The sequence below is a fragment of the Dromiciops gliroides genome, chromosome 2, assembly GCF_019393635.1.
Source record: "Dromiciops gliroides isolate mDroGli1 chromosome 2, mDroGli1.pri, whole genome shotgun sequence".
Classification (NCBI taxonomy): Eukaryota; Metazoa; Chordata; class Mammalia; order Microbiotheria; family Microbiotheriidae; genus Dromiciops; species Dromiciops gliroides.
In genome coordinates this window covers 656,412,520-656,436,635 of record NC_057862.1, presented here as the reverse complement: position 1 = coordinate 656,436,635, position 24,116 = coordinate 656,412,520, and the positions used below count along the sequence as shown (strand labels likewise).

Below are 24,116 nucleotides of genomic sequence, written 5' to 3'. Positions count from 1 at the left end.
ACCCCTAGGGACTCCTTCAGTTGAGTGGGCACAGACGTGGGCATGGAAGAGAAGAAAGCAGCCCCATTCCAAAACCTAGGGGAGACATTGGTCAAGTCTAAATAATTCTGTTCTCCAGGCCAGGAGACAAGGGAGGGTCAAGAGTGAAGAAAACACCACCATGTTTAGGCATAAATTAGTTTATTCCTTCACAAGATACATTCTAAGTGCCCAGAGCTGCTGCTTTGCTACGTTTCTTGCCCAGTCCCATCACTAGCCAGGTCGTGGGACTCAGACTCACTACCATACACACACACAAGAGGGGCTTGGGGTGTGGTTTCTCTACCCATGCTTCCTGCCAGGGGCAGGCATTGAATGATCTAATGAGCAATGCTTATGATGTGAGGCAGATCCTTCCAGGATGGCCAAAGCTGGGGCTGGCACACATCTCTTGGCTCTCACTGTATACCAGTAAAAGCAAAAGGAAAGATACCAAAGCAAAAAGCATTAAGAGAAAAAGGTGGCCCAGAAACCCCCCTTACCCTGTATCCAAGAGGGCACAAGGAAGGTGAGGTGGTTAGTGACTAGGGGCCTCTGGTGGTTACTTCCGCCTGCCAAGTCTCTATTGGCTTCACTTAACACTCACGTGCCCTAGCACACTCCCTTTCCCTTCTGCCTCATTCATTGGGCTCCATCACTCTTTCATGGGAATACAGAGATGCCAGATGAGCACAGAAGATGTCGGGTGGGGGTATCCTAGAGCCGGAAGCATCTTCTGAGCTGCCTAAATCATCTTCTTCCAGATGGGTGTCACAGGTTTGGGTCAGGGGGAAGGAGGAATTGGCTGGAAGCTGGCAGAGATGACAGGTAGTACCACCTCAGGGCTCCAGGTCCCACTGGGAAATGTGCTCCTGGGCTGTGAAGGACCCCAAAGTCAAGTGTCAAAGACCCACTTGGACCTCACTTGGACAGCCCATTTCAAACAGACCAGGCTGAAAGGTAGGGCACATTTATTGAGGTCCACAGTGGGAAAGATATGTCCTTCAGGCAACCTAGGAAAGATGAATTGGAGACACACACACCCCCCCCCCCCCCCCCCGCAAGGATGCTGGCTGTGTTCTGCCCAAGAGATCCAATGTTGCCTCCAAACTGCTACTCAGGCTTTGTGCTCTCATAATAGAATCAGCTCAGACCGTCAGCCCAGGGCATAGAGAGCATCATCTCTATGCCTGAACTGACCCAGGGATCCTCCCACCTCCCCATACTCTTGGATAACCCTGCTAGAGCTAGAAAACAAAGAAGAACCAAGGAGGGGACTAGGTGTCTACCCGAGAAGAGCCTTCATGGTGAGAATAAGGGGCAAAGGAAGACAGCCAGTGGAGGAAGTAGAGGGACAGAATGATGGGGGAGGGAGCTAAGCCGGGAGTTCTTTGCTTGGCTTCCCTGTTCCCATGGAAACAAGGCTGGGAAAAGGAAGGGCTAGAACTGTGAGATCTGGGGGAAAGAGAGGCCACTCACCAAACTGGCAGATGTAACGGTTTCGGGTTTTGCAGCGCTGGTCATTCCAATTGAAAGCAGCTGATGCCTGCAGCTCCACACAGTTACCAAACCTGTAGAGTCCCAGACAGAGAGAATCGACAACTGTCCCATGGGGAGTGATCAGGGTGGAGGCTTGGGGGATGAGGTGCCATGCAGGTAGGCAGCCCCAACTCTCAATTTACAAATCTACTGCAGACTAAATAGTCTGCAATGCAGAAGATGCTGTCCCTACCAAGACCCATAGGGCTACCTGGAGCAGGAGCAGGGAGTGAAGAACCCTGCTAATTACTGAAAATCCCTGCCCCCAAACCCAGCAAGTAGTTTCTTCTTCCTGTTTTCTAGCCTCTCACCCCCACCACCCCAGGGCTGGGAACATTCAAAGTTGTTTTCAGAGGATCCAAGGAGGACTCTGGGGAAATTCTCACCCATTTTGTAAAAAAAAAAAATTACAAAAAACCCTTTAAGACAACAGAGCATTCCTATTCTGCCATCACTTCCCCCAGTGTTTAGCCATGCTGGTGATGTTTGTGGAGAGAGAGGGAACAGAATAAGAGAAAGGGTTAGAGGAATCAAATGAGATAGCCTATGTAAAGGGGTTTACATACCTCCAAGTAGAAATGCTAGCTAGCTAGCCAGCTATTAAAACCAAGGGCCGTGATAAAAAAAAAAAATGTATGGTCTGGAGGAGACATTTGTTAAGGTATTACCATGTGCCGGGCACTATGCCAAGCAATGGGGATTCAAAGAAAGGCAAAAACGCAGTCTCTGCCCTCAAGGAGTTTATATTTTAATGGGGAAGAGGAGCGTGGTAAAATAATCTCAGAGAGAAAGCCCAGTCAGGGATGAGGATCTTGAGATCCTTAGAGATGAGTTCTGCCTCCTTCCTCCCCCCAACACTCAGACCCCCAGATGATAGATGGTCCATAGCATGGGTCTATGCACAGAACAGGCACTTTGTAAATATCCACCCATGAACCAGCTCTAGGTTCTGACCACAGGAATACTACATCTCCAGTGCTTTATCCACTGCACCACTCAGCTGCCCCCCACATTAGTTTTTTTGGGGGGGTATTGTTTGTTTGTTTGGGGGTTTTTTGCAGAGCAATGAAGGTTAAGTGACTTGCCCAGGGTCACACACCTAGTAAGTGTCAAGTGTCTGAGTCTGGATTTGAACTCAGGTTCTCCTGAATCTAGAGCCAGTGCTTTTATCCACTGTGCCACCTAGCTGCACCCCACACACACATTAGTTTTTAATTCATTTGCTGCAGAATGTCTGGACTTGAGAAAGTGATGGAGAAAATGTTAATGATGCATAATTAAACTGAAAAGGTTATATATTCTATATCACAAAAATGTGTCTGGTATATATATAAAGTAATCACACACTAATGTGATATATATATATACATATATATATATATATATCCATGACATACTTTTAATAGACAACATATGAAACTTTAAAATGTATATATTATATCATATATAACTATATATAAAATCATATAATATAGACACATAGCCACAAGACACTTTTAAGTTTAGATCTGCACTATTAATATTTTCTCCATCACTTTCTTAAGTCCAAACAATCAACCAAAACAATTAATTAAAGATTGATTATATGGATAGTGTGATACACCACACACACACACAACACACACACTCACACTCACTCTCTCTCACTCTCTCTCTCTCTCACTCTCTCTCTCTCTCTCTCCTCTCTTCCCCCCTTGAAAGCTTGTTGTTAAACATTTACGCAGCATACTCCCTGCTCTCCCCCTGGTTGTCTGGCTGTCCAAAGGCAAAACTGGTAAAGGAGTAGCGATCTCCTGTGGCCCAACGGAAAGAGTCCTTGGAGGTCTTATAGGTCAGTCCTATGTAAAGACAGCACCATCAGGTCCGTTTTCACCATCTACCACTCTTGGGATCTCTATTTTTGCCTCTACCCTCAACCCTAAATCAATACTGAAGGGAGGGATTAGGAAGGCCTGCCCTACCATCTTGAGTCTAGGGGCCCCATGTCGCCTTTTCTTTCTTTTCTTTGCATGTCTTCCTTGAAGGCTCTTGCCCACTGAGGAACCTCTCCCACTCACACCCATTGACTCCCCCCTCCCACCCCCATCCATTCCACCTTCCTTGATCTTGTCTGGAAGACATTTCTTCTTCTTCCCTTAGCCCTTCCCAGTGAAAAGTCACTAACACAACAGCTGGCCAGATTCCTGATCTCCTTCCCCTCATCTCTTGCTTTCAATCCCCACTATCTCCACATGGGGTTCTGGGATCCACCCACTCTTATTCCAAGATCCTAAGTGTAACTATGGAATCTTCCCTGAGGTTCTAGAAGTGGGCAGGGGTGGTTCTGGGGAGTCTCCAGGGCCCTATTCCTACCCCTCACTTCCAGCCACCGTGCTCACCAATCCAGAAGTTTCTGGTCTCAAAGTCAGAATCGGTCACCTCGTTGCGTGGTTCCAAGCGTCCCAGGTAAAAGGCGAGGATGTCCTGGACTTTTTGATTCTCAATCTGAGCCAGCATTCCACCCTTCTCCTAAAAGTCACTAGCCCTGTCACTGGTACCATCTTACCCCAGGGAACCCAAGGCATTCTGGGGCTTTTTTCCTCAGAAAGACCCTGAGACCCCATTATCTACGCCTCAAAAAGATCAAGAAAATATCAGTGAATTTTCCCAACTATGAGGTGCAGTGGATGGAGTACTGGACTTGGAGTCAGGAAGATCTGAATTCAGATCTCGTCTCAGACACTTGCTAGACAAATCAGTTAACTTCTGTCTGCCCCAGCTTCCTCATCTATAAAACGAAGAGAATAAGAGCACCTATCTCCCATGATTGTTGGGAGGATCAAATGAAATAATATTTGTAGAGAAATTTGCAAAACTTAAAGCTCCACACGAAGGCTGGATGTTGTTGCTGTTGTTATTGTTAAGAGGTTACCCACCCCCTCCCAGAGCAAAGCTTCAGAAAGGCCTCTGGGACCAGGCAACCAGTAGGGACCAACTCCAGTGCCTAGTCTCCATTTGGCCCTCATGGGGACACCATGCAGCATCACCAATGGGGGCTCCATCCAGGTTGTCCTGCATCCAGGTTGCTTGACTGATCACTGTTTGGATGGGATGGGAGTCAACAATTCTATTCCTTCCAGTGAGATGAAGCGCCACCAGGACTTACCTTGTCTCCTGCCATTGCCTTCTAAGGTCCTCCTGGCTTTACCATGTGCCCTATCTCCAGTCCCTGTAGTCCCCCAGAACTGTAGTCTGGCCTGCTTAGGTTCATTAAGGACCTCTCCATCCTCCCCACTGTCACATCCTTAGGATTCCAGGCCTTCCATTTGCCCTGAAGCTGCATTTTCCTTTTATGTTGTCTCTCCCAATTAGAGTATGAGGAGAGGTCTTTCTCCTGTCACCCAGGGGTCTCCTAACCAAGGTGCAGGTACCAGGAGAATACTTCTCCCTCCCTCTCTTCCTTTAAATTGCCTATTTGTCAACCTATCAATTACAACTCCCAATCTACTCCACATAATAGTGCAATCCAAGCACCATAGACAATAGGAAGCACAGACATTTCCAGGAAAAAGATCAGCTTCTCTAGGGCAAGGGCTGATTTGTCTTTGTATCCCTAGCACTTGGTACAGTGCATTGTCATTAATTAATATTGGTTGAATTAAACTGAATAGACAGTTTGTCTCTTCTGCAGTTTCCCTGTCCCCCACCCACCCACCCACCCAAATCTCCTAAAAGCCGACTGACAACTGACTAAACCAAAGCAGCTTCCTCAATGTCTGCTTTCTGGGACTGGTAATCACGAGAATAAGGGGAGGAAGCAGGGAGGAATAAGCCTTTCTATAATACCTACTATGTGCCAGGCACTGTGCATAACTTTACATGTTATCTCATTCGATCCTCAAAACAATAACCCTTCGGGGGGGCAGCTAGGTGGCGCAGTGGATAAAGCACCGGCCCTGGATTCAGGAGTACCTGAGTTCAAATCCGGCCTCAGACACTTGACACTTACTAGCTGTGTGACCCTGGGCAAGTCACTTAACCCCCATTGCCCGCAAAAAACAAAACAAAAACAAAACAAAAAAACAACCCTTCAAGGTAAGTGCTAATATGCCCATTTTACAGTTGAAGAAACTGAGGCAAAGAGAGGTTAAATGACCTGCCCAGGGTCACAAAGGTAGTAATTGACAGAACCAGGACTCAACCTATGTCCTTTGACTCCAAATCCTGCCTTGTCTCCCCTGTATCATACTGGCTCCCATGAGCTGCACCCTAGCCTGAGAAAATAGGCCAACTCCATTCTAAATGGACAATAGCACTCAAATAAGGTCTAGCATTGGAGGAGAAGACCCATCACACCAAAGGGATTGTTACCCATACTCTCTGGGGCTTAGTTCCATGCCATCAGCCACTTTAGAGGCTTTAGCTTCTCCCAGAGGATTCAGATTTCATATTTTGCCAGGGGCTGCAAGACCTCCCTCCCTTTCACTCAGGTCCCAGAAAAGCAGAGGACCCCACCCCCAGCCCAGAGGGCCCATAGGAACAAGAGCTTCACCTGACATTTACTCTTGGCTCCATAGTAGGTATCTGCCTCAGGGGAGATCATGAAGCAGCTGCCATCTATCCAAAGGTCACAGGCATGGAAGGGGAACTGGACCTTGACTGAGAAAGAAGAGTGCCCTTGAGTGCCCCATATGTCTTTTTGGGGGCAGTGGGGCTATGAGGGTTAAGTGACTTGCCCAGGGTCACACAGCTAGTAAGTGTCAAGTGTCTGAGGCCGGATTTGAACTCAGGTCCTCCTGAATCCAGGGACAGTGCTTTATCCACTGCATCATCTAACTGCCCTGCCCACATGTCTTGACCTGAGGTCAGGACAGGAGCACCTGGCTGTGTCAGTCAACTGACAAGCATTTAGTAAGCACTGTGTCAGGCTCCCTAGGCCAGCACTGTGCCAGACTCTGGGGCTATAGAGACAAAAATGGAACTGTCCTTGCCCGTAAGGAGTTTCCAGTCAATCATGGGAGACAACGTGTCCACATATCAGTACTAAATACTAAATAATCATGAGGTTGTTTGGGAGGGAGGAGCACTAGCAGTTAGGAGAAATCAGGGAAAGCTTCATGTAGAAAGTGGTAGTTGAAGTGAGTCTTAAAGGCAGAGGATTCTCTGAAGTAAAAGTGAAGAGGGGTACATTCCAGGCATGGTGGAAAGGCAAAGAAGTGGAAGGTCAAGTGCTATGTATGAGAAACAGCCCAAGAAGAGTTAGTCTGAACCATTGAATGTGAGAAGGGGAAAAGCATTAGTGAAGCTGGAAAGGGAACCTTTCCTGCATACTCAGGAAACCATATACACAGAGAGGTCTTGGCAAGTTTCAGCAGGCAAGTCCTGCCTTCCCTGAGTCCTGAGGGAGAATCCAGAGCCCCAGGTTTGGTCTGACTTTAGAGAACGACTTGGAAAGCCATACTCACTTGCACACTCAGCTCCACCATAGCCAACATCACAGAGACAGGAGCACTCCTCTTCCCGGAACCGGCCATGTTGACAGCGGACACTGCACCTGACTGGAAAGTACCCAGAGCCTGGGCAAGCTGGCCCTGACCCAGGCCAGTCCGCCACTCCCATCCCTGATCCCTGCCTCCAACACCCTAGCATTCAAGGAATATATTTTTGCTTGTGTGGGTATTGCTCCCTACCTTATTCTCCCTGAAAGAGTCCACCTCATTACTTCCCAGAGCCAAAACTAGCCCAAGGTGGAAAATTGAAAGGAAGCAAAAATTCAACACCTGTACTCCTCCTCAGGCAGACTAAAAGGAACCCAGGAGAAGGGGATCCTGCAAACCCAGGACAAGGCTAGTGGAGGGTACAGAAGACCGTATCCAACTCTGGGGTGAGTATGGATCCCAAGTCTATCATCTGTCCTGTAGGTTGTGTGGGAGGAAAGCCTCTTTGGTGAGAAGAAAGCATGGGATCCTTTAACCTTGAGGGGTGTCTTCCAACTCTGAGTCACCTGAATAATTAATTCTTCCCTCCAACTCAACTGAATTCATCTTAATTACTTCTCAAATTATTTTCACATCATGAATGGCAAAGTGAATTCAAGGGCTCATTCCCTGCTGCTTGTCCCCAATTGGTAGTCCTTGCCCAGGGCAGTAGCTGTCCCAGGTGCTGAAATCACTAGTTACAGCTCAGTGCTCCTCACTCCCATCCAGTTACCTTCCTCACCTCCTACTCAGTTCTCAACCCCTTCTAGTCTGGCTGCCTGCTCCACCTCTGGACTGAAACTTATCTCTGCAAAGTGACCAGTGGTCTCTTAATCGATGAATCCAATGGCATTTTCTCAGCTGTCATCCTTCTTTACCTCTGTCTGCATTTGAAGATGTATAACAGCCATTTCCTCCTGAACACCCTCTCCTCCCTTTTGCTTCCATGACATTTCTCTCTCTTGGTCCTCTTCCTACCTGTCTGACCACTCCTTCTTGGTCTTTTCTGGATCATTATCTATATCCCACCTTCTAATCATACTTTGTCCTAGACCCTCCCATCTTTATGATAATCATATTAGCTCTCAAATTAAGGTTAGCAAAATCCTTTACAAATATTTCATTTGATCCTCACAACAACCCTGAGAGGTATTATTATCCTTATTTTACACATGATGAAATTGAGGCAGGCAGATGTTAAGTAACTTGCCCAGGGTCACACCATTAGTATCTGAAGCAAGATTTGAACTCCTAACTTAAGATCCAGTGCCCATACAATTATTAAATTATCACATCCATACAAATGACTCCCAAATCTATATACCAAGCCTTAATCTCTTCTCTTTTTTGAATGGTAATCCTAGTGCCTTCTTTCTGTTGTTTCCTATTTATCCTATATATAGCCTATATATCCTATATATCCTGTATATATTTTTTCATGTTGTCTCCCCCATTAGATTGTAAGCTCCTTGGGGGCAAGGAATGTCTTTTGCCTTTTTGTATCCCCAGTGCTTAACACAGTGCCTGGTATTTTTCAGTCATGTCCAACTCTCCATTACCCTTTTTGGGGGGTTTTCTTAGCAAAGATACTGGAGTGGTTTGCCATTTCCTTCTCCAGCTCATTTTACAGATGAAGAGACTGAGGCCAACAAGGTTAAGTGACTTCTCTGAGGTCAGATTTGAACTCAAAAAGATGACTCTTCCTGACCCTGGGCATGGCACCCTATCTATTGCACCACCTAGCTACCTTCCTGGCACATAGTAAGCACTTAATAAATGTTTATTGATTGACTGATTGAATGCCAGCTCTGCCCAGCTAAATACCTGGTAGACATTTCCATCTCAACACATCCTTGACATCTTCAACTCAATATGCCCCAAACACAACTCATTATCTTTAACCCCAAATCTGTTCTGTCTCCAAGCTTGCTTCTTTCTTTCTTTCTTTCTTTCTTTCTTTCTTTCTTTCTTTCTTTCTTTCTTTCTTTCTTTCTTTCTTTTTGGTGAGGCCATTGGGATTAAGTGACTTGCCCATGGTCACACAGCTAATAAGTGTTAAGTGTCTGAGGTCGGATTTGAACCCAGGTCCTCCTGACTCCAGGGCCGGTACTCTATCCACTGAGTCACCTAGCTGCCCCTTATCCAATCATTTATCAAGTTTTATTAATCCTACTTCCACAAAATCTTCCCAGTCCATTCCCTTTTTTTGGCTCTTGCCTAAACTATAGCAAAAGTCTTTTAATTAGACTTCCTGCTTCCAGTCTCTTTTGTCCACATAGCTGTCAAAATAACCCTAAAGGACAAGATCCGATCATGTGACTTCCCTTTTCAAGAATTTCAGCAGCTCCCTATTATCTTTAGGATAAAATATAAATTCTTAGCTTGGCACTTAAGTCTTTCACAATCAGGCACTGGTCTATTTTTCCAGACTCACTTCACATTATTCTTTTTCATGCATTCTATGATCTAGCCAAACCAACCAATGCATTTTCCATAAACTCTGCATTCCATCTCCCAACTCCATGGTTTTGGTCAAGTTGTTCCCTATAATATGCCTATAATACTCTTCTTCCCAGAACAAGTGAGGCTTTGCCCCAAGCATCTATATCTGGAAGAGTACACTTTGGCCCCTGTGTTCTCTCCCTGGGAAGGTCTGCCTCTTCTTCACAGTGACCACTGTCCTTATGCCTCGGTGGGATGCTTCATCAACCCCCACACAGCACAGTGGCCACCCCCAGGGTCCTACCCCTGGGCTCACCTCACTCTCCAGGCTCCTGCAAGATGGAACCTCCCTATCTCCTGGTATGCCCCATAGTAGACTTTCCTTTTTGTGGCTATGCCATCTCAAAAACATATCATCAACAAGAAACCCTCTGTTTTTGTCCCAAGTGAAAAAAAAATCTAATTACAACTCTATTTCCTTAGATAGACTTGGATAATCTTGGTCTCTAAGAATCCTTAGTTTCCTTTGAGGCTACTCTCAGGGTGCCTCCTCTGCGAAGCCTATCTTCATCATCTTAGTTGTTGTCACGCTCTCGCTGGAGCGCGCTCTCTCGCTCTCTCTCTCTCCCTCCCTCCCTCCCTCCCTCTTTGTCTGTCTCTCCCTCCTTTCACCCTTCCATCCTGCTCTTTCTGTCTCTGTCCCTCTTCTTCCTCTCTCTCTCTTCTTTCTCTCTTCTCTACACCTCTCTCTGTTCCTCTCTGTATATGTTTCTGTCTCCTTCCCCCCTTTTCTCTGTCCATCTTTCCCTCCCTCCTCTCTCTGTCCCTGTCCCTTTTTCTATCTGCCTCTGTCTTTCCTTTCCCTTTTCTCCTTCTGTCTCTGTCTTTCCCTGTGTCTCTATCTCTCCCCTTTTCTCACTTTCTCTCTCTGATTCTGTCTTTCTGTGTGTCTCTGTCTTTCTCTGTCTCTCTCTATCTCTGTCTCTGCCTTTTTCTCCGCCATTTGTGTGCATGCTGCCTCTGTCTGGCCAATTGTTTGGAAGCTCCTTCAGGGCAGGAACTGTTTTTCATTTTGTCTTTGCATCCCATCTCTAGCAATTTTAAATTGCTGAGTGGAACAGGGAGCCATGCCACCCAGTAGCTCTGCCCATGGATGTACCATGTGCACTGAGTTCTCAGCTCTCTGTGGCCCACCCCCACCTCTGTTCATTCCAAACTGTATAGTCCCCACAGACATCAAGGAACCTCCTCACCTTGGCAGTACCTGCCGGTGTAACCTGGGGGGCAGTCACAGTGACAGGTGCTGATGTTGAGATGTCCATTGTTCCGACAACTCATCCGACATGGGTTTCTGGGCACCTCTGATGAGAGAGAGAACAGGAGATGAATGGGTAAGGGTTAGGGGCAGCACACAACCCCACTAGTCCAGGCCAATTCCAGGGATGCCAGGATCCTCAGGATGGCATTTCTGGGGCCTGATGGCATCTTAGGTGCTATCACCAGGGGAAGGACTTGCATAGAAATCATTAGCTACTCATCAGAATGTGCATCTCCCCGACACATCACTTCCATCCAGAAGATTTAGCTTCCTCTGAGTCATCAGAAAAACATACCTGAAATGCTAGTTTAGGAGGACACAAAGAAGGAAGAAGAAGAGGGCAAAAAGAGACCCAGGGACAGCCTCAGACACTTGACACTTTCTAGCTGTGTGACCCTGGGCAAGTCACTTGACCCTCATTGCCCCACAAAATAAAAACAAACAAACAAAAAAGAGACCCAGGGAAACACTCACCACAGAGCCCACCACCATGATCCCAGGCTTTGAAACAGCCTGACACACCAGCAGTACAGAGTGAGCACCAGGCCCCCTTTTTGTAAGGGACAATAGTCTTCCCATTCATCTCCCAGTTGCCTCTGCACGAGAGATAACACAAAAGTGGAGGGGTGTTGAACAAGTGCTGCATTTGAAGCCACATAACCTCTGACTCTTCTACCATGAACTGTGTACCATGTATAACCATGGTCAAGTCATTAACTATGTCTGGAGCCCAATGAGAAGCTTGGACTAGAATCAAGGATTCTTAATCTGGGGTCCTGTGGATAGATTTCAGGAGTCCATGAATTTGTTTTTATAATATTATGAATGAATGTTGGAAACTATCTTTACATGTAATTGGGAAGAATAAAATACTGTTGAGTGAAAAAATATTACAATAAGTATATTTCAACATAATTGGCTCCCTTTGTAATCCTTTGTGTTTTATTTTCTGCATTTAAAAACAGGATTCTGAGAAGGGTCCATGGGCTTCACCAGACTGATGCCCAATCAGGACATGACAATTGACGCATTGGTCCCTAAAGACCCTTCCAGGTCTAGACCCATGATGCTCTGAAGGATCTGGTGACTTGGATGGGAGGGTGGGGGACAAGTAGGGAACGTTCATTATGGGCTGACTCCTCCCCCACACACAACTGGAAAATTGATGTCCAGAAGGATGGATGTGGGATGGACCACATCCCCCAGGCCCACACATGGGGGGACCTTACCCAGGAGAATAGGCACAAGCAAATGCTTCCATCTCCAGGAGGCCCACTGTGCACAGGTGCTTCCCACAGCCCAGCTGGCTTGAAGTGGCCCACACAAGCTGCAGGAGAAAGAGAGGGTCTACAGGCCTAGAGTCACTGGACATAGTCCACCCCCACCCCCATCTTCTGCCCCTTCTGGGTATGGCCCAATCCATACCCCCCAGAGGAGAAGGTGTGATGAGGGTCTTTCAAGATGGGAACCATGTAGAGGGAACCATAAAGGAGAACATGTCTCAATTTGCATATCCCCACATTCCCCATCACACAGATTTGGGGAGAGCTCATCTGATGAGTTGAAATTTGAAAAGAGAGACAGCAATGGGCAGAGAAGGTGGTGTGGGGTGTCCCAAGCAGGCAAGCAGGCCAGGAGGACCAGTGTGCTTTGCATAGCATGAATTTAGCTAACTTTTTTTTTTTAGTGAGGCCATTGGGGTTAAGTGACTTGCCCAGGGTCACACAGCTAGTAAGTGTTAAGTGTCTGAGGCTGGATTTGAACTCAGGTCCTCCTGAATCCAGGACCAGTGTTCTTTCTACTGCTCCACCTAGCTGCCCCGATATAGCATGACTTTAGAGGTAGAAGGGACATCGGTGATGTTCTAGCCCAGCTCTTTCATTTTATAGATGAGGAAACTGAGGCCCATAGAGTTAAAGTGATTTACCTAAGGTCCTGCAAGTAAGAAATGCAATGGATAGATCCTGAAGTCAAGAGGACCTGAGTTCAAATCCGGCCTCAGACACTAGCTGTGTGACCCTGGGCAAGTCACTTAACCCTAATTGTCTCCCCAAAAATAGTAGAGTCAGGAGAATAGATGCTTCCTAAATGTTAATTGAACTAAATTAAGTCATATTCTTAATTTAACCTTAAATAATATTATTATAGATTACACAGACATGCAAAAAGATATGTTATTTCTTATAAATTAATATTCCTTATACATAATAATAGCTAGTATTTATGTAGCACTTTAAAGTTTGCAAAGCACTTTACCTATGTTATGTCATTTGACTCACAATGCTGAGAAATAGGTGCTAATATTATTCCCATTTTACAAAAGAGGAAACTGAGGCCCAGAGAGATTTGCTCAGGGTCTTCCTGAATCCAAGTCTACACTCTGTACACTTACCTATCATCTTCATCATCATGACCACCACCACCAACATCTTCATCATTATCATTTGTCTGGACTTATGATTTTTTAGTGTAGGGAACTCCAGATAAGAAAACTCTACCAGTGTGAATCAGCAGCTATTCCAAGACTATAGTCTGCATAATTGATATAGGACTATGAAAAGTTTACTTGCCCCAAGGTCAATTACCCAGAATATGTCTGAAATCAGACTTGAACTCAGGTCTTCCAAACTCTAAGGGAGGTTTCTCTAGCCACTATGCCATCTCCCTCTTACTATCATATAAAAACATAAAAAAATATGTTGCTCAGTCATGTCTGATTCTTTGTGACACCATTTGGGGTTTTCTTGGTAGACACTGAAATGGTTTGCCATTTCCTTCTCCAGTTCATTTTACAGATGAGAAAACTGAGGCAAACAGGATTAAGCGACTTGCTCAGGGTCCCACAGCTAGTGTCAGAGGCCAGATTTGAACTCAGGTCTTCTGACTCCTCATTTAACACTGAACCACCTAGCTGTCCCACCTCTTACTATTAAAATTGATCATTAATATATTAAAGAGCCCTTCCACTAATTGGAGGCTACAAGATGGAAAGCGGAAAGACTGAATTCAGAAGACCTGGGTTCAAATTTTACTAGTGTGACAACTTTGGGTTAGCCACGTCATTGTCTGAGCCTCGGTTTCCTCTTCTGTAAAATAAGGGACCTGGACTAGATGACCTTGGAAGTCTTTTCCAGCTCTGGATCTTTACCATATGACCTTGAGTTGGTGTTTGGATTGAATCCCTAGGAAAACAGGACCTTGGGTCCCAAGTGGGCACTTACCTGAGTGTAGTGAGAACAGGTCAAGTTACTGGCACACTGAGCAGCCGAGTAGGTATACCATTGCCCCTCTCGAAACCACGAGGTGATTACATCGGTGAAGGAGGCAGCCCCAGCAGGCAGGAGCTGCATGTTCCAGCCCACCTGCAGGGCCAGGGCCGGGGCAGGGAGTATGCCCTGGGCTGAACACTGGGCTGCCTGTTCCTGGGCCAGCCTGGCCAGCTGATCACTCCAGTCCTGGAGGAGAGGCAGAGGCAGAGGACTCAGACAGCAGGTCCCTCTCAGTGAGGGAGCGCAAGGAGGGGGGCACATGGGTGCAGCACCCAGGCTCTCCCTGTCAACCTATTCAGGCTGCACAGAGCTCAGGGTGCCAGCAGGATTATTGTTCTACTAGAAAAGATCACAAAGTCACATCTGTTACATTCCCCATAGACCACATATTTTGGATCCAGTTCCAGAACTGAGTTACCATATATCACAAAACCGCTGAACCTTTTAAACTACCTTTAATTAATTCAATGGAATTAATTAAAATAATTCAATTTAATTAATTCAGCCTTTGCTTTGTAAGCATCTACTAGTGCTGGAGATAGACTTTTTTTCTCCTCTCCCAGGCATATGGTCCCACTTGCACATAAAATGATAATAGTTATTCCTCATTGAACTTAGACCTTAATGTCCCCCAAACCCCATCCCTCTCTCTCTCTCTCTCTCTCTTTCTCTCTCTCTCTCTCTCTCTCTCTCTCTCTCTCTCTCTCTCTCTCTCTCTCTCTCTCTCTCTCACACACACACACACACACACACACACACACACACACACACACACCACTGCCTCTTTAAGATAGATGAGGAGAGGGTCAGCTGGGTGGTGCAGTGGATAAAGAACCAGCCTTGGATTCAGGAGTACCTGAGTTCAAATCTGGCCTCAAACACTTGACACTTACTAGTTGTATGACCCTGGGCAAGTCACTTAACCCCCATTGCCCCACCCCCCAAAAAAATAGATGAGGAGAAAGGGTTCATATTCCCTATGGAGTAAATTGAAAATTAAAGGAAAACAAAGACCCAGAGAGGCTGAAACCTCCAAGCAGGGCCACAACTAAGGTGGAGCAAACAGGTCTTTGGTCCAGGGCACAGAAATTCCTTTTCTTTATTTATTTTTTAAATGAAGTAAAATTTCATTAAAATTAAATAATTTTAAAACAAATATGTTTAGAGATGCTTTTTGTATTTACATCAATCCCCAAATTCAGAGGGCAGTGACAGCACTTGGACTTCACCAACAACAACTCAGTTTAGCAAGTAATTAGCAAGGATCATAAGTTAAAATAGGAACAGATGGCGGTCTCCTCCCCACCAACACACACAACTGAATTTGTCTTTAAAAGTTAATTTGGGGGGCAGCTAGGTGGCACAGTGGATAGAGCACAAGCCCTGGATTCAGGAGTACCTGAGTTCAAATCCGGCCTCAGACACTTAACACTTACTAGCTGTGTGACCCTGGGCAAGTCACTTAACCCTGATTGCCTCACTTTAAAAAAAAAATTAATTTGGGGGCGAATTTCATGCCATGTGTCCTAGAGCTGTCTCCTTTAGTTCCAAAATAGCTAGCTGCTACTCAGCTTCCAAGGTCACACAGTGAACCTCTGATGTTCTTGGTAGCCCCTTTGACCCCTGAAAATGACCAGGCTCCTCTGGACTTTGCAGAGTGAGAAATAAAACTGTTTCCACCTAAGTACTGAATGATCTCTAGGGTTTCTTCCTTTTTTCTTACTGTGATTCTGAAATGATTGTGGCAGAGTCTACTGCATTAGATAAAAAGATTCTTATTATCATCACTGAAGTTTTATACTGACCATCAAAGCAAAGACTCATTCCAGCATTCAGCACAGTGCCTGTCTAAGGGGGAACATTAAGAAGGATCTCCAAGAAAAGAAGAGTTACCCTATTTGCTACATGTGCTGTAAGCTTGAACTCACTCTCCCTTGGACTCTATATACACTTGATAGAGAGTATGTCCCAGACTTTTGGGGGAATGTTTTATACTAACTGCCACTTTAGTAAATACACATTTCTAAAATCTAGTAGCATCTGGTTGACCAGTTGATATCAAATGATACTCAATGGGGGAAGCACACTGTTAGGAGCTTGTGAGCAAAAGCATTAGAAAACTGCCCTGACCCAAACAAAGACATTTAGAGGGGAGAAGTAGCAACTTCCCTATGGGAACTCACCTGACAGTATGAATGGGAGTTTGGTATTACAGACCCAGAACCTGCCCTTCACTTAAAAAGAAAACCCAGGGGCAGCTAAGTGGCACAGTGGATAAACCACCAGCCTTGGATTCAAGAGGACTTGAGTTCAAATCTGTCCTCAGACACTTGACACTTAGTAGCTGTGTGACCTTGGGCAAGTCACTTAACCCTCATTGCCCCACCCCAAAAAAAACAGTTGTATATAATAGTCACAAGTTCATGTACAATCCTCATTTTCTATTCTACTGCAATGATGCAAATGTTCCTTTTATTTGGCATCGGTTCAGTTAAAAATATAATTTTTTATCAATTGTGTTTTTTGGCAGATGATAAGATGGATTACTTAGAGAACCCTAGAGAGTCAACTAAAAAAACTAACCAAAACAATTACCAACTTCAACAAATTTGCAGGATATAAAATAAACCCACACAAATCATCCATATTTCTGTATATTACCAACAATTTCCAGCAGGAAGAGTTAGAAAGAGAAATACCACTTAAAATAACTACAGACAGCATAAAATAGTTGGGAGTTTACTTGCCAAGACAAATAAAGACAGATCTAAATAACTGAAGGAATATCAATTGGGCATAGGCCAACATAATAAAAAATTACATTACTTAAATTAGTTTACTTACTCAGTACCATGTCGATCAAACTTCCCTTAAAGAATTATTTTAAAGAGTTACAAAAAATAATAAAACTCATCTGGAAGAACAAAAGGTCAAAAATATCAAAGGAAGTAATTTTTTAAATGGTAATGTAGGTGATCTCAAACTATACTCCAAAGCTATAATCATCAGAACCGTTTGGTACTGGATAAGAAACAGAGAAATTAATCAACAGAACATATTAATTACCCCACAGGCAGAAGCAAATGAGCACAATAACCTAATGTTTGATAAGCCCAAAGATCCTAGCTATTAAGGTAAGAACTCACTATTCAACAAAAACTGTTGGGAAAATTGGAAAGTAGTCTGACAGAAGTAAGTTATAAACCAACATCTTGTAGGATATACAAAGATAAGTTCAAAATGGCTATATGATTTAGACAAAAAGGATAACATCATAAGCAATTTAGTGGAGAGTTGAAATTATCCAGCAGATCTATGGAGAGAGGAACAGTCCATAATCAAATGTGATAGAGATATCCACAGAAAGTAAAAAGTATCATTTTGATTACATAAAATTAAAAATTTACCCCCACAAAGAGATCAAAATCAATGCAGCTAAAATTAGAAGAAAATAAGGAAACTTGGGCAAAATCTTTGTGGCAAGTTCTATGATGTTTCTAAGATATGGAGGGACTGATTCAAATTTTCAGGAAAAAGTGCCATTCTTTAATTGACAGATGGTCAAAGGATATAAATAGTCAGTTTCCAAAGGAAGAAATCCAAAATTTCAATAGCCATATGAAAAATGCTCTAAATGACTAATAATTAGAGAAATACAAATTAAAATAACTCTGAGGTACCACCTCACCCCCATCAGATTGGCTAAGATAACAAAAAAAGGAAAAGGACAGATGCTGGATGGGCTATGAGAAAACATGGACACTAATGCACTTATTGTGGAGCTATGAATTAGTCCAACCATTCTGGAAAGCAATTTATAACTATTCTCCAAAAGCTATTAAACTGTTCATACCCTTTGATCCAGCAATTCCACTATTAAGTCTGTACCCCAAAGATATCAAAGATAGAGAGACCCATATGCACAAAAATATTTATAGCATCTCTTCTTTGAGTTGACAAGGAATTGGAAAATGAGGAGATGTCCATCAGTTAGGGAATGGTTGAACAAGTTATGGCATATGAATGCAATGGAATACTATTGTGCTGTAAGAAATGATGAAGGGGATAGTTTCAGAAAAACCTGGGGGCACTCGTATGAACTGACACAAAGTGGAGTAAGCAGAACCAGAACAATTTATGATCAATTTTGAAACACTTGGTATCTCTGATCAACATGATGACCAACCACAATTTCAAAGGTCTCATGATGAAACATGTTATCTATGCCCAAATAGAAAACTAATGGTCTCAGAGTGCAGATTGAAGTACATTTTTCTGTCTTCTTCTTCTTCTTCTTCTTCTTCTTCTTCTTCTTCTTCTTCTTCTTCTTCTTCTTCTTCTTCTTCTTCTTCTTCTCACAGCTAATGCAAGTATTTATTTTGCATAACTATACCTGTTTGCAACCACTTTTGGTTTTCTTGCTTTCTCCATGGGTGGAGGAAAGGAGAAAGGAGGGAGATAATTTAGAACTGGAAATAAAATAAAGTAAGTATGTGTATGGGTTTGTGAGTGGGCAATATGTGTATGTGGAGAGAGTTTATAGAGGTAAGGAGGAATGTATTTGTATATATGCATATACAAATACACACATGAACACACATGCATACACATATGCATGCATACATGCAAACATACATGCATACATAGGTGGTGGGGCTTCTGAGTATTTACAGGAGTTTGCAGGAGGAGGTAGGTTATGTGTGGAGGTTGTTTCAATATTCATGGCTTGGGGGCCGGGTTGTGTATGTGCATATGAAGGTTAATAGGTGTGTCTGGTGGTGCACAGTGTGTGGATAACAGCAGTGGATACATTCCACCATGGACAGCTCTGGGTACTTTGACCTTGGTGATGACCTTGATCATGGGCTACATACACCAAGGAGATTCAAGCTGGCTTAGCAACAAGGAAGGGAGAGGAGACCTGGGAACCAAGGAGACAGGATACTCCCACCCCCACCTCCTGGGAACTTCACCTCCAGGCATTCAAGGTCATTGCTGAGCTGGGAAGGCATTTATGGCCTGTCTCCCAGCCTCCACAGCTGGGGGCTGAACCAGCCAGATGGATGATGACTGAATGTTCACTTCCTAGGGAAGCAGCCAGGGAGAACCCCTCACACCCAGGGTCTAGTTAACCATTGTACCAGGGCCCAGAAGAAAGAACCCTGGGGCCTTGGAGAGTTGGTGCTTTATCCCTGTGCCCCTGCCTTTGCCCACCCTGGTCAGATGGAAGGTCTCTTTGGGACTAGAGTCTGGGGGTGACACCTTTTCTGGGTATCTCCCCCATGGAGCAAGCCAGGGTGGGTTCCAGGTACCCTTGCTTAGTCTCCCTCAATTGAAATTGTAGTTGGATGCCTCCCCTCCTCCCAGGGGCAGGGGAAATCAGAAGGCTGTAGTCTCTTCCTCCCAGCCCTTATAGTAGAAAAAACCCTCAGCCTGGGAGGCCAGGTAGACACTGAAACTCTTCAGAAATCTTTCAAGGAGAGAGCCAAGTGTGGAGACATGAGGCTGTGGGTGTGCCCCCACTACAGAAGCTCCTGACTGTTGTATGAGGTGGACCCAGCTATCCCTGGTGTCCCTGACCAAGTCCTGGACTATTTGCAGTGATTAGATTTCTCCATAGTTCCCTAAGTTAGGTCCCCTACCCACTGAACTATCCTTGCCTTCATCACTTATGGGTGAAGATAGACAAATGAGCTGGGCATGGGCCTCTAGGGATATATGAGAGGTCCCCAGAATGATTTATTCAGGAAGGACACCTCAAACAGCTAGTCCCACCTAATGATTTTTGTTGTTGTTGTTGTTGTTGGGTTTGGGTGGGCAACAACTTGCCCAAGGTCACACAGCTAGTAAGTGTTAAGTGTCTGAGGCCGGATTTGAACTCAGGTACTCTTGAATCCAGGGCCAGTGCTTAATCCACTGCACCACCTAGCTGCCCCCTCTACCTAATGATCTTGCCACAACTTCCTCCCTCGACTCATATACATGGTCACCATGTGGAGATTCAGACTTTTTTCACTCTCTCATTCTCTGTGTGTCTCTCTGTCTCTGTCTGTCTCCATCTGTCTGTTTGTCTGTGTCTGTCTCTTTCTCTGTCTCTGTCTCACTCTGTTTGTCTGTCTGTCTGTCTCTCTTTCTCTCTCTCTTCCATACCCACCCCTAGCTTGGTAGTTTGCCCAAGCCTTCATCTGGTTCCAGAGAGGAGTTTCTATCTGGGAAGGGGTGTTGTGAGGATCAAATGAGATAATACATATACAGTGCTTTGCCAACCTTAAAAAGCTAGTTATATAAATGCTAGCTATTTTTATTTGCCACAGGGGCAGGAAGGATTTGGTTCTCCTGAGAGCTTCATATGCCCCCCTCCCATTCTCCCCAACACACACACACACACACACACACTTCCTTCCCCCCCCCCCCAGCTGCAACTAATTCTGACAGGGTTGATGAAGCATGAGGACTGGAGCTAAGCACGAAGGGCTCAGCCAGCAGGGAGTGGGAAGAGGGAGAAACAATCCTTCGGCCCCAGGCCTGGCCTCTAGCAAAGCCCAGCATGGTCTCCATCACCCTCCCAGAGCAGAGGGATCCTGTATATGGCCTCATCATCGACAAGTCACTGCCCAGGTTCCCAGGAGGTGGGTGGGGAGGCCCTTGTCCTTTCCCCCGACTCTAAGCAGATGGAACAGCTTGACACAGCTTTCAAGTGTCCCAGGAGAAGAGATCCTCATCCTTCCCTCAGTCACAAGCTAAACCACCCTCCTTCGGGGGAAAGCTGCCTGCTTTAACGCCAGCGCAGCCTCTGTGAAACCAGACTGCCAAGGCCTTAAGTTTATTAAGTGTAAACTGGGAACAGGCAGAGGGCATTGATAGATTCCATAGCCACCCTCACCCTCTCTCACACCTCACATAACCTTGAATGCTCTTACACAATATGTTATATTTATTATTCCTTCAGTAAATAGTAAGTATCTACTGTGTGCAAAGCGGTGAGGGGAGATGACTTGACTCAGTTAAGACGCCATGGCTTCCTGATGCACCCCCTCCCCAAACTACCTTGCATTCATTTTGTTTCATATATATGAATATATATATACATATGTACATATATGAGACATTTGTTTCATATGTATATGTATGTGCATATATTTCTATATGCATATGTTGTCCCCTTTCCTGTTAGAATCTAAGATCCTTGAAGACAAGAACCTTTTTTAGCTTTTTCCTTGTAAAATTATCACCTCACACAGTGCCTGGTGTATAGTTAGGGCTTAAAAAAATGCTTGTAGAGAGATTGATATCCTTATTAGACTGTAAGTTCCATGAGGGCAGGGAATATTTTTTAGCAAAAAATTCCACTTCTGGGGCAGCTAGATGGCGCAGTGGATAGAGCACCAGCTTTGGAGTCAGGAGTACCTGAGTTCAAATCCGGCCTCAGACACTTGACACTTATTAGCTGTGTGACCCTGGGCAAGTCACTTAACCCCAATTGCCTCACTAAAAAAAAAAAATTCCACTTCTCCTCACTTAGCTAGCATTCAACCTGTGAATAGTAGGTGCTCAGTTAAATGTTTGTTGAAGTGAATAGAATCAAGTCTTCTCTTTACCAGTACACACCCCCAGTCCCTTTAGCCTTTCCTCATTTGGGGTTCTAGCTTAAAGCAACACCTTGGATCACCCTCACTGCCCTTCTCCAGGGGCTAGGGAGGATAGGGTAGGATAGGGTGGGGAAGGTTTCCTGTGGTGGAGTAGGGAGGCAGGAAGAAAGGTCCGTACTCATGACCATGAAGTAAAAAAAGAGCCAAGTGTTGATAAGTGCAAATAATCAACACACCGGAAGTCCAGTCATCCCATTGTTTGAATTTTCACTACGCATTTGCATTGGGCTGGAACCAAGAGCCATATTTTATAGAATTTTAACTGTAAATAGTGTGAATTTGAATACCTGCTATCACTTCAGGGGAGCCATAAATTTACACTAATCCAGGACCCAGCTCTGTAAATGCTAATTATTATTATTGTTGTTGTTGTTGTTATTATTATTATTCTGGATACTCACCATCCTCTGCATGTTGGCAGCTGGCGGGTGGACCTTGCTCCGAAGTCTGTTGTGTAGGGCAAGAAGCAAGAAACTCTCCTTCAAGCTCAGAGCTGGGATGAGCAGTGGTAGAGCAGAGGGAGACACATAGACAGACAGACAGTCAGGCCGTAGTCAGTCAAGGATACAGGGAGGCCAATTGAAAGCCCGGAGCCCAGCAGGGGCCCGACACTTGTCTCCCAGATTGCAACAGGAGGCAGGCAGATCTCCATGGTGATGGGGAAGGGGGAGACAGGGAGGAGGAAGGGGTGGGGAAGAGAAACCTCTCATTGGAAGCAGGACACAAAGGGACAGAGACAGAGACGGGGGTGGGGAGGGTGGAGGGGGGCGGCCAGGGGCTGAGGCTGCAAGGGCTTTTCTCTCTTGGGGAGCACTCAGGGGATGGCAGAGGGTAATGGGTCAGAAGGAATCAGGCACATCGTCCCCAAGGATCTAAGAAATGCCAAGAAGAAATATAGGAAAGCCCAAAAGACTGTCCATGGGGGGGGGGGCGGGGGGGGGAATCCCTGAGAAGTCACAGGCAGGAAGAAAGAGATGCCAAGTGACTCCTCCAGGAGCCCCCAAAGGATCCACAGCTAAGCTATGATGGGATTTTCAGTCCCACTCCCTGCCCCTCCTCCCAGCCCACACACGGACCAGGGAGGCCCCATTGGAACAATCTAGGAAGCAGGGGAGATGAGGACAGACAGCAGGCCCTGGGAGATGGTAGGAATGCAGGAGACTAAGAGACCCAACATCTGAACACCTGAAATCCCCCACACCCACCCCAAATTTGCATATAGTGGGATCTGATTTGCATGTGGTTTGCATAGATCTGGCAGACTATTCCCTGGCAAGCTTCAGGTGGGGAAAAAAATACTGGATTTAAAGTGTGTTTGAATTCTGGCTTCGCCACGTCTGTGATCTTGGGTAAGTCCCTTAAGCTTTGAGCTTCAGTTCCCTCCATAAATCAGGAGAGGGGCTGGGACAGCTCTAAATTTATGATCCCACAAATTAAAATGTTTCTACGCCCCACCCCAACCCTGACCCACGCCCTGGTTTTTCACCTCAGACCATCTTCCATCTGAAGGGAGGGTGGAAACGAATAGCCCAGAACCAGGCCGAGGGGGCTCTCGGGAGGGACACTTCCTGCACTTTTCTCCCGTCCAGCCCCGGGACCCGTCCTGGTCTTTCGGCTGCTCATTTCAGGTCAGAAAGTTAAACTGAATCAAACCCAGCCTTGGAATCGGTTGAAGTACCTCTGGGCTCAAGAAGCCACAGGAGCAGGCATCCAAGTGGGCACTGGGAGCCCAGCAGAGAGAAAAGGTGGTGGGCCACCATCCCATCCTGATCCTTCCAGGACCTCCACTGATCTTTCAGGGCTCTGTTTATCCCTGTCTCCTTCAGGGAAATCTCATGAAGTAATCTCTAGGGGATTAGACTCCTGCCCTGGGAAGCAGAGGTGGCTGTCTGTGGTCTCTGAACCCCATCCTGTGGAGCTCCCAAATCTCCCACCTTCTTCCACAGCCCAGACTTCCAAAGATCTCATACCTCCCTTCACCCCAACCCCCGTTACCTTGATATAGAGGAATCTCCTGCAGTTGGGACATTTGGCTTTCTGCCCAGGTCAAGTGAAGGAAACTCAGGAGCAAGGTCAGGAGCCTCTGGCACGACCCCCATGGTTCCTGCATGTGGGGCAACTCCCGCTCGGGCACTGGATATGTTGGTACAGGGCTAGGCAGAGCAGGACAGCGAGAGAGGGACTGGGCCTCTGAGCTATGCCCGTCTCTGTTCTCCAGTCCCGTTCCCAGGCACTCACGTCTATTCAAAACTTTAGACAGTCTGGGCTGGGCAGGGGGAGACAAAAGGGAGAGACTGTTGAGTAATCGCTCTGTCCAAACAGTCCCGCTCTGTCCAAACAGTTGCTGGCTTCTTGAAAGGAGAGAGGCAAAACTGAGACAGATAGAGCTGCAGAATCCTCTCTGTCCTCCCAGCCGGTCCACCCA

The 24,116-nt window shown here is 45.6% G+C and overlaps 1 protein-coding gene across 1 annotated transcript; it reads right to left on the bottom strand.

Annotated features, from left to right (window-relative positions):
• Positions 1-24,116, bottom strand: LOC122741601 (C-type lectin domain family 18 member C-like). The gene is made up of 12 exons (XM_043985250.1): positions 23,687-24,116; positions 22,093-22,184; positions 13,995-14,228; positions 12,003-12,100; positions 11,248-11,369; positions 10,709-10,816; positions 7,002-7,094; positions 6,089-6,195; positions 3,936-4,065; positions 3,299-3,395; positions 1,498-1,589; positions 1-895 (listed from the first exon to the last, which is right to left on the bottom strand). The coding sequence occupies exons 1-12, from the start codon at positions 23,799-23,801 to the stop codon at positions 858-860; spliced, it is 1,326 nt and encodes a 441-aa protein (XP_043841185.1). The 5' UTR covers positions 23,802-24,116; the 3' UTR covers positions 1-857.

Bases quoted from the DNA above. Each gene is read 5' to 3' on its own strand.
- LOC122741601 (XM_043985250.1), bottom strand. From the start codon at position 23,801: ATGCAGGAACCATGGGGGTCGTGCCAGAGGCTCCTGACCTTGCTCCTG. The intron at 12,101-13,994 runs GTAAGTGCCCAC...TTTCTCCTGCAG, and splicing joins CCTGTTCTCACTACACTCAG to CTTGTGTGGGCCACTTCAAG. The intron at 10,817-11,247 runs GTGAGTGTTTCC...CTCTCTCATCAG, and splicing joins TCATGGTGGTGGGCTCTGTG to AGGTGCCCAGAAACCCATGT.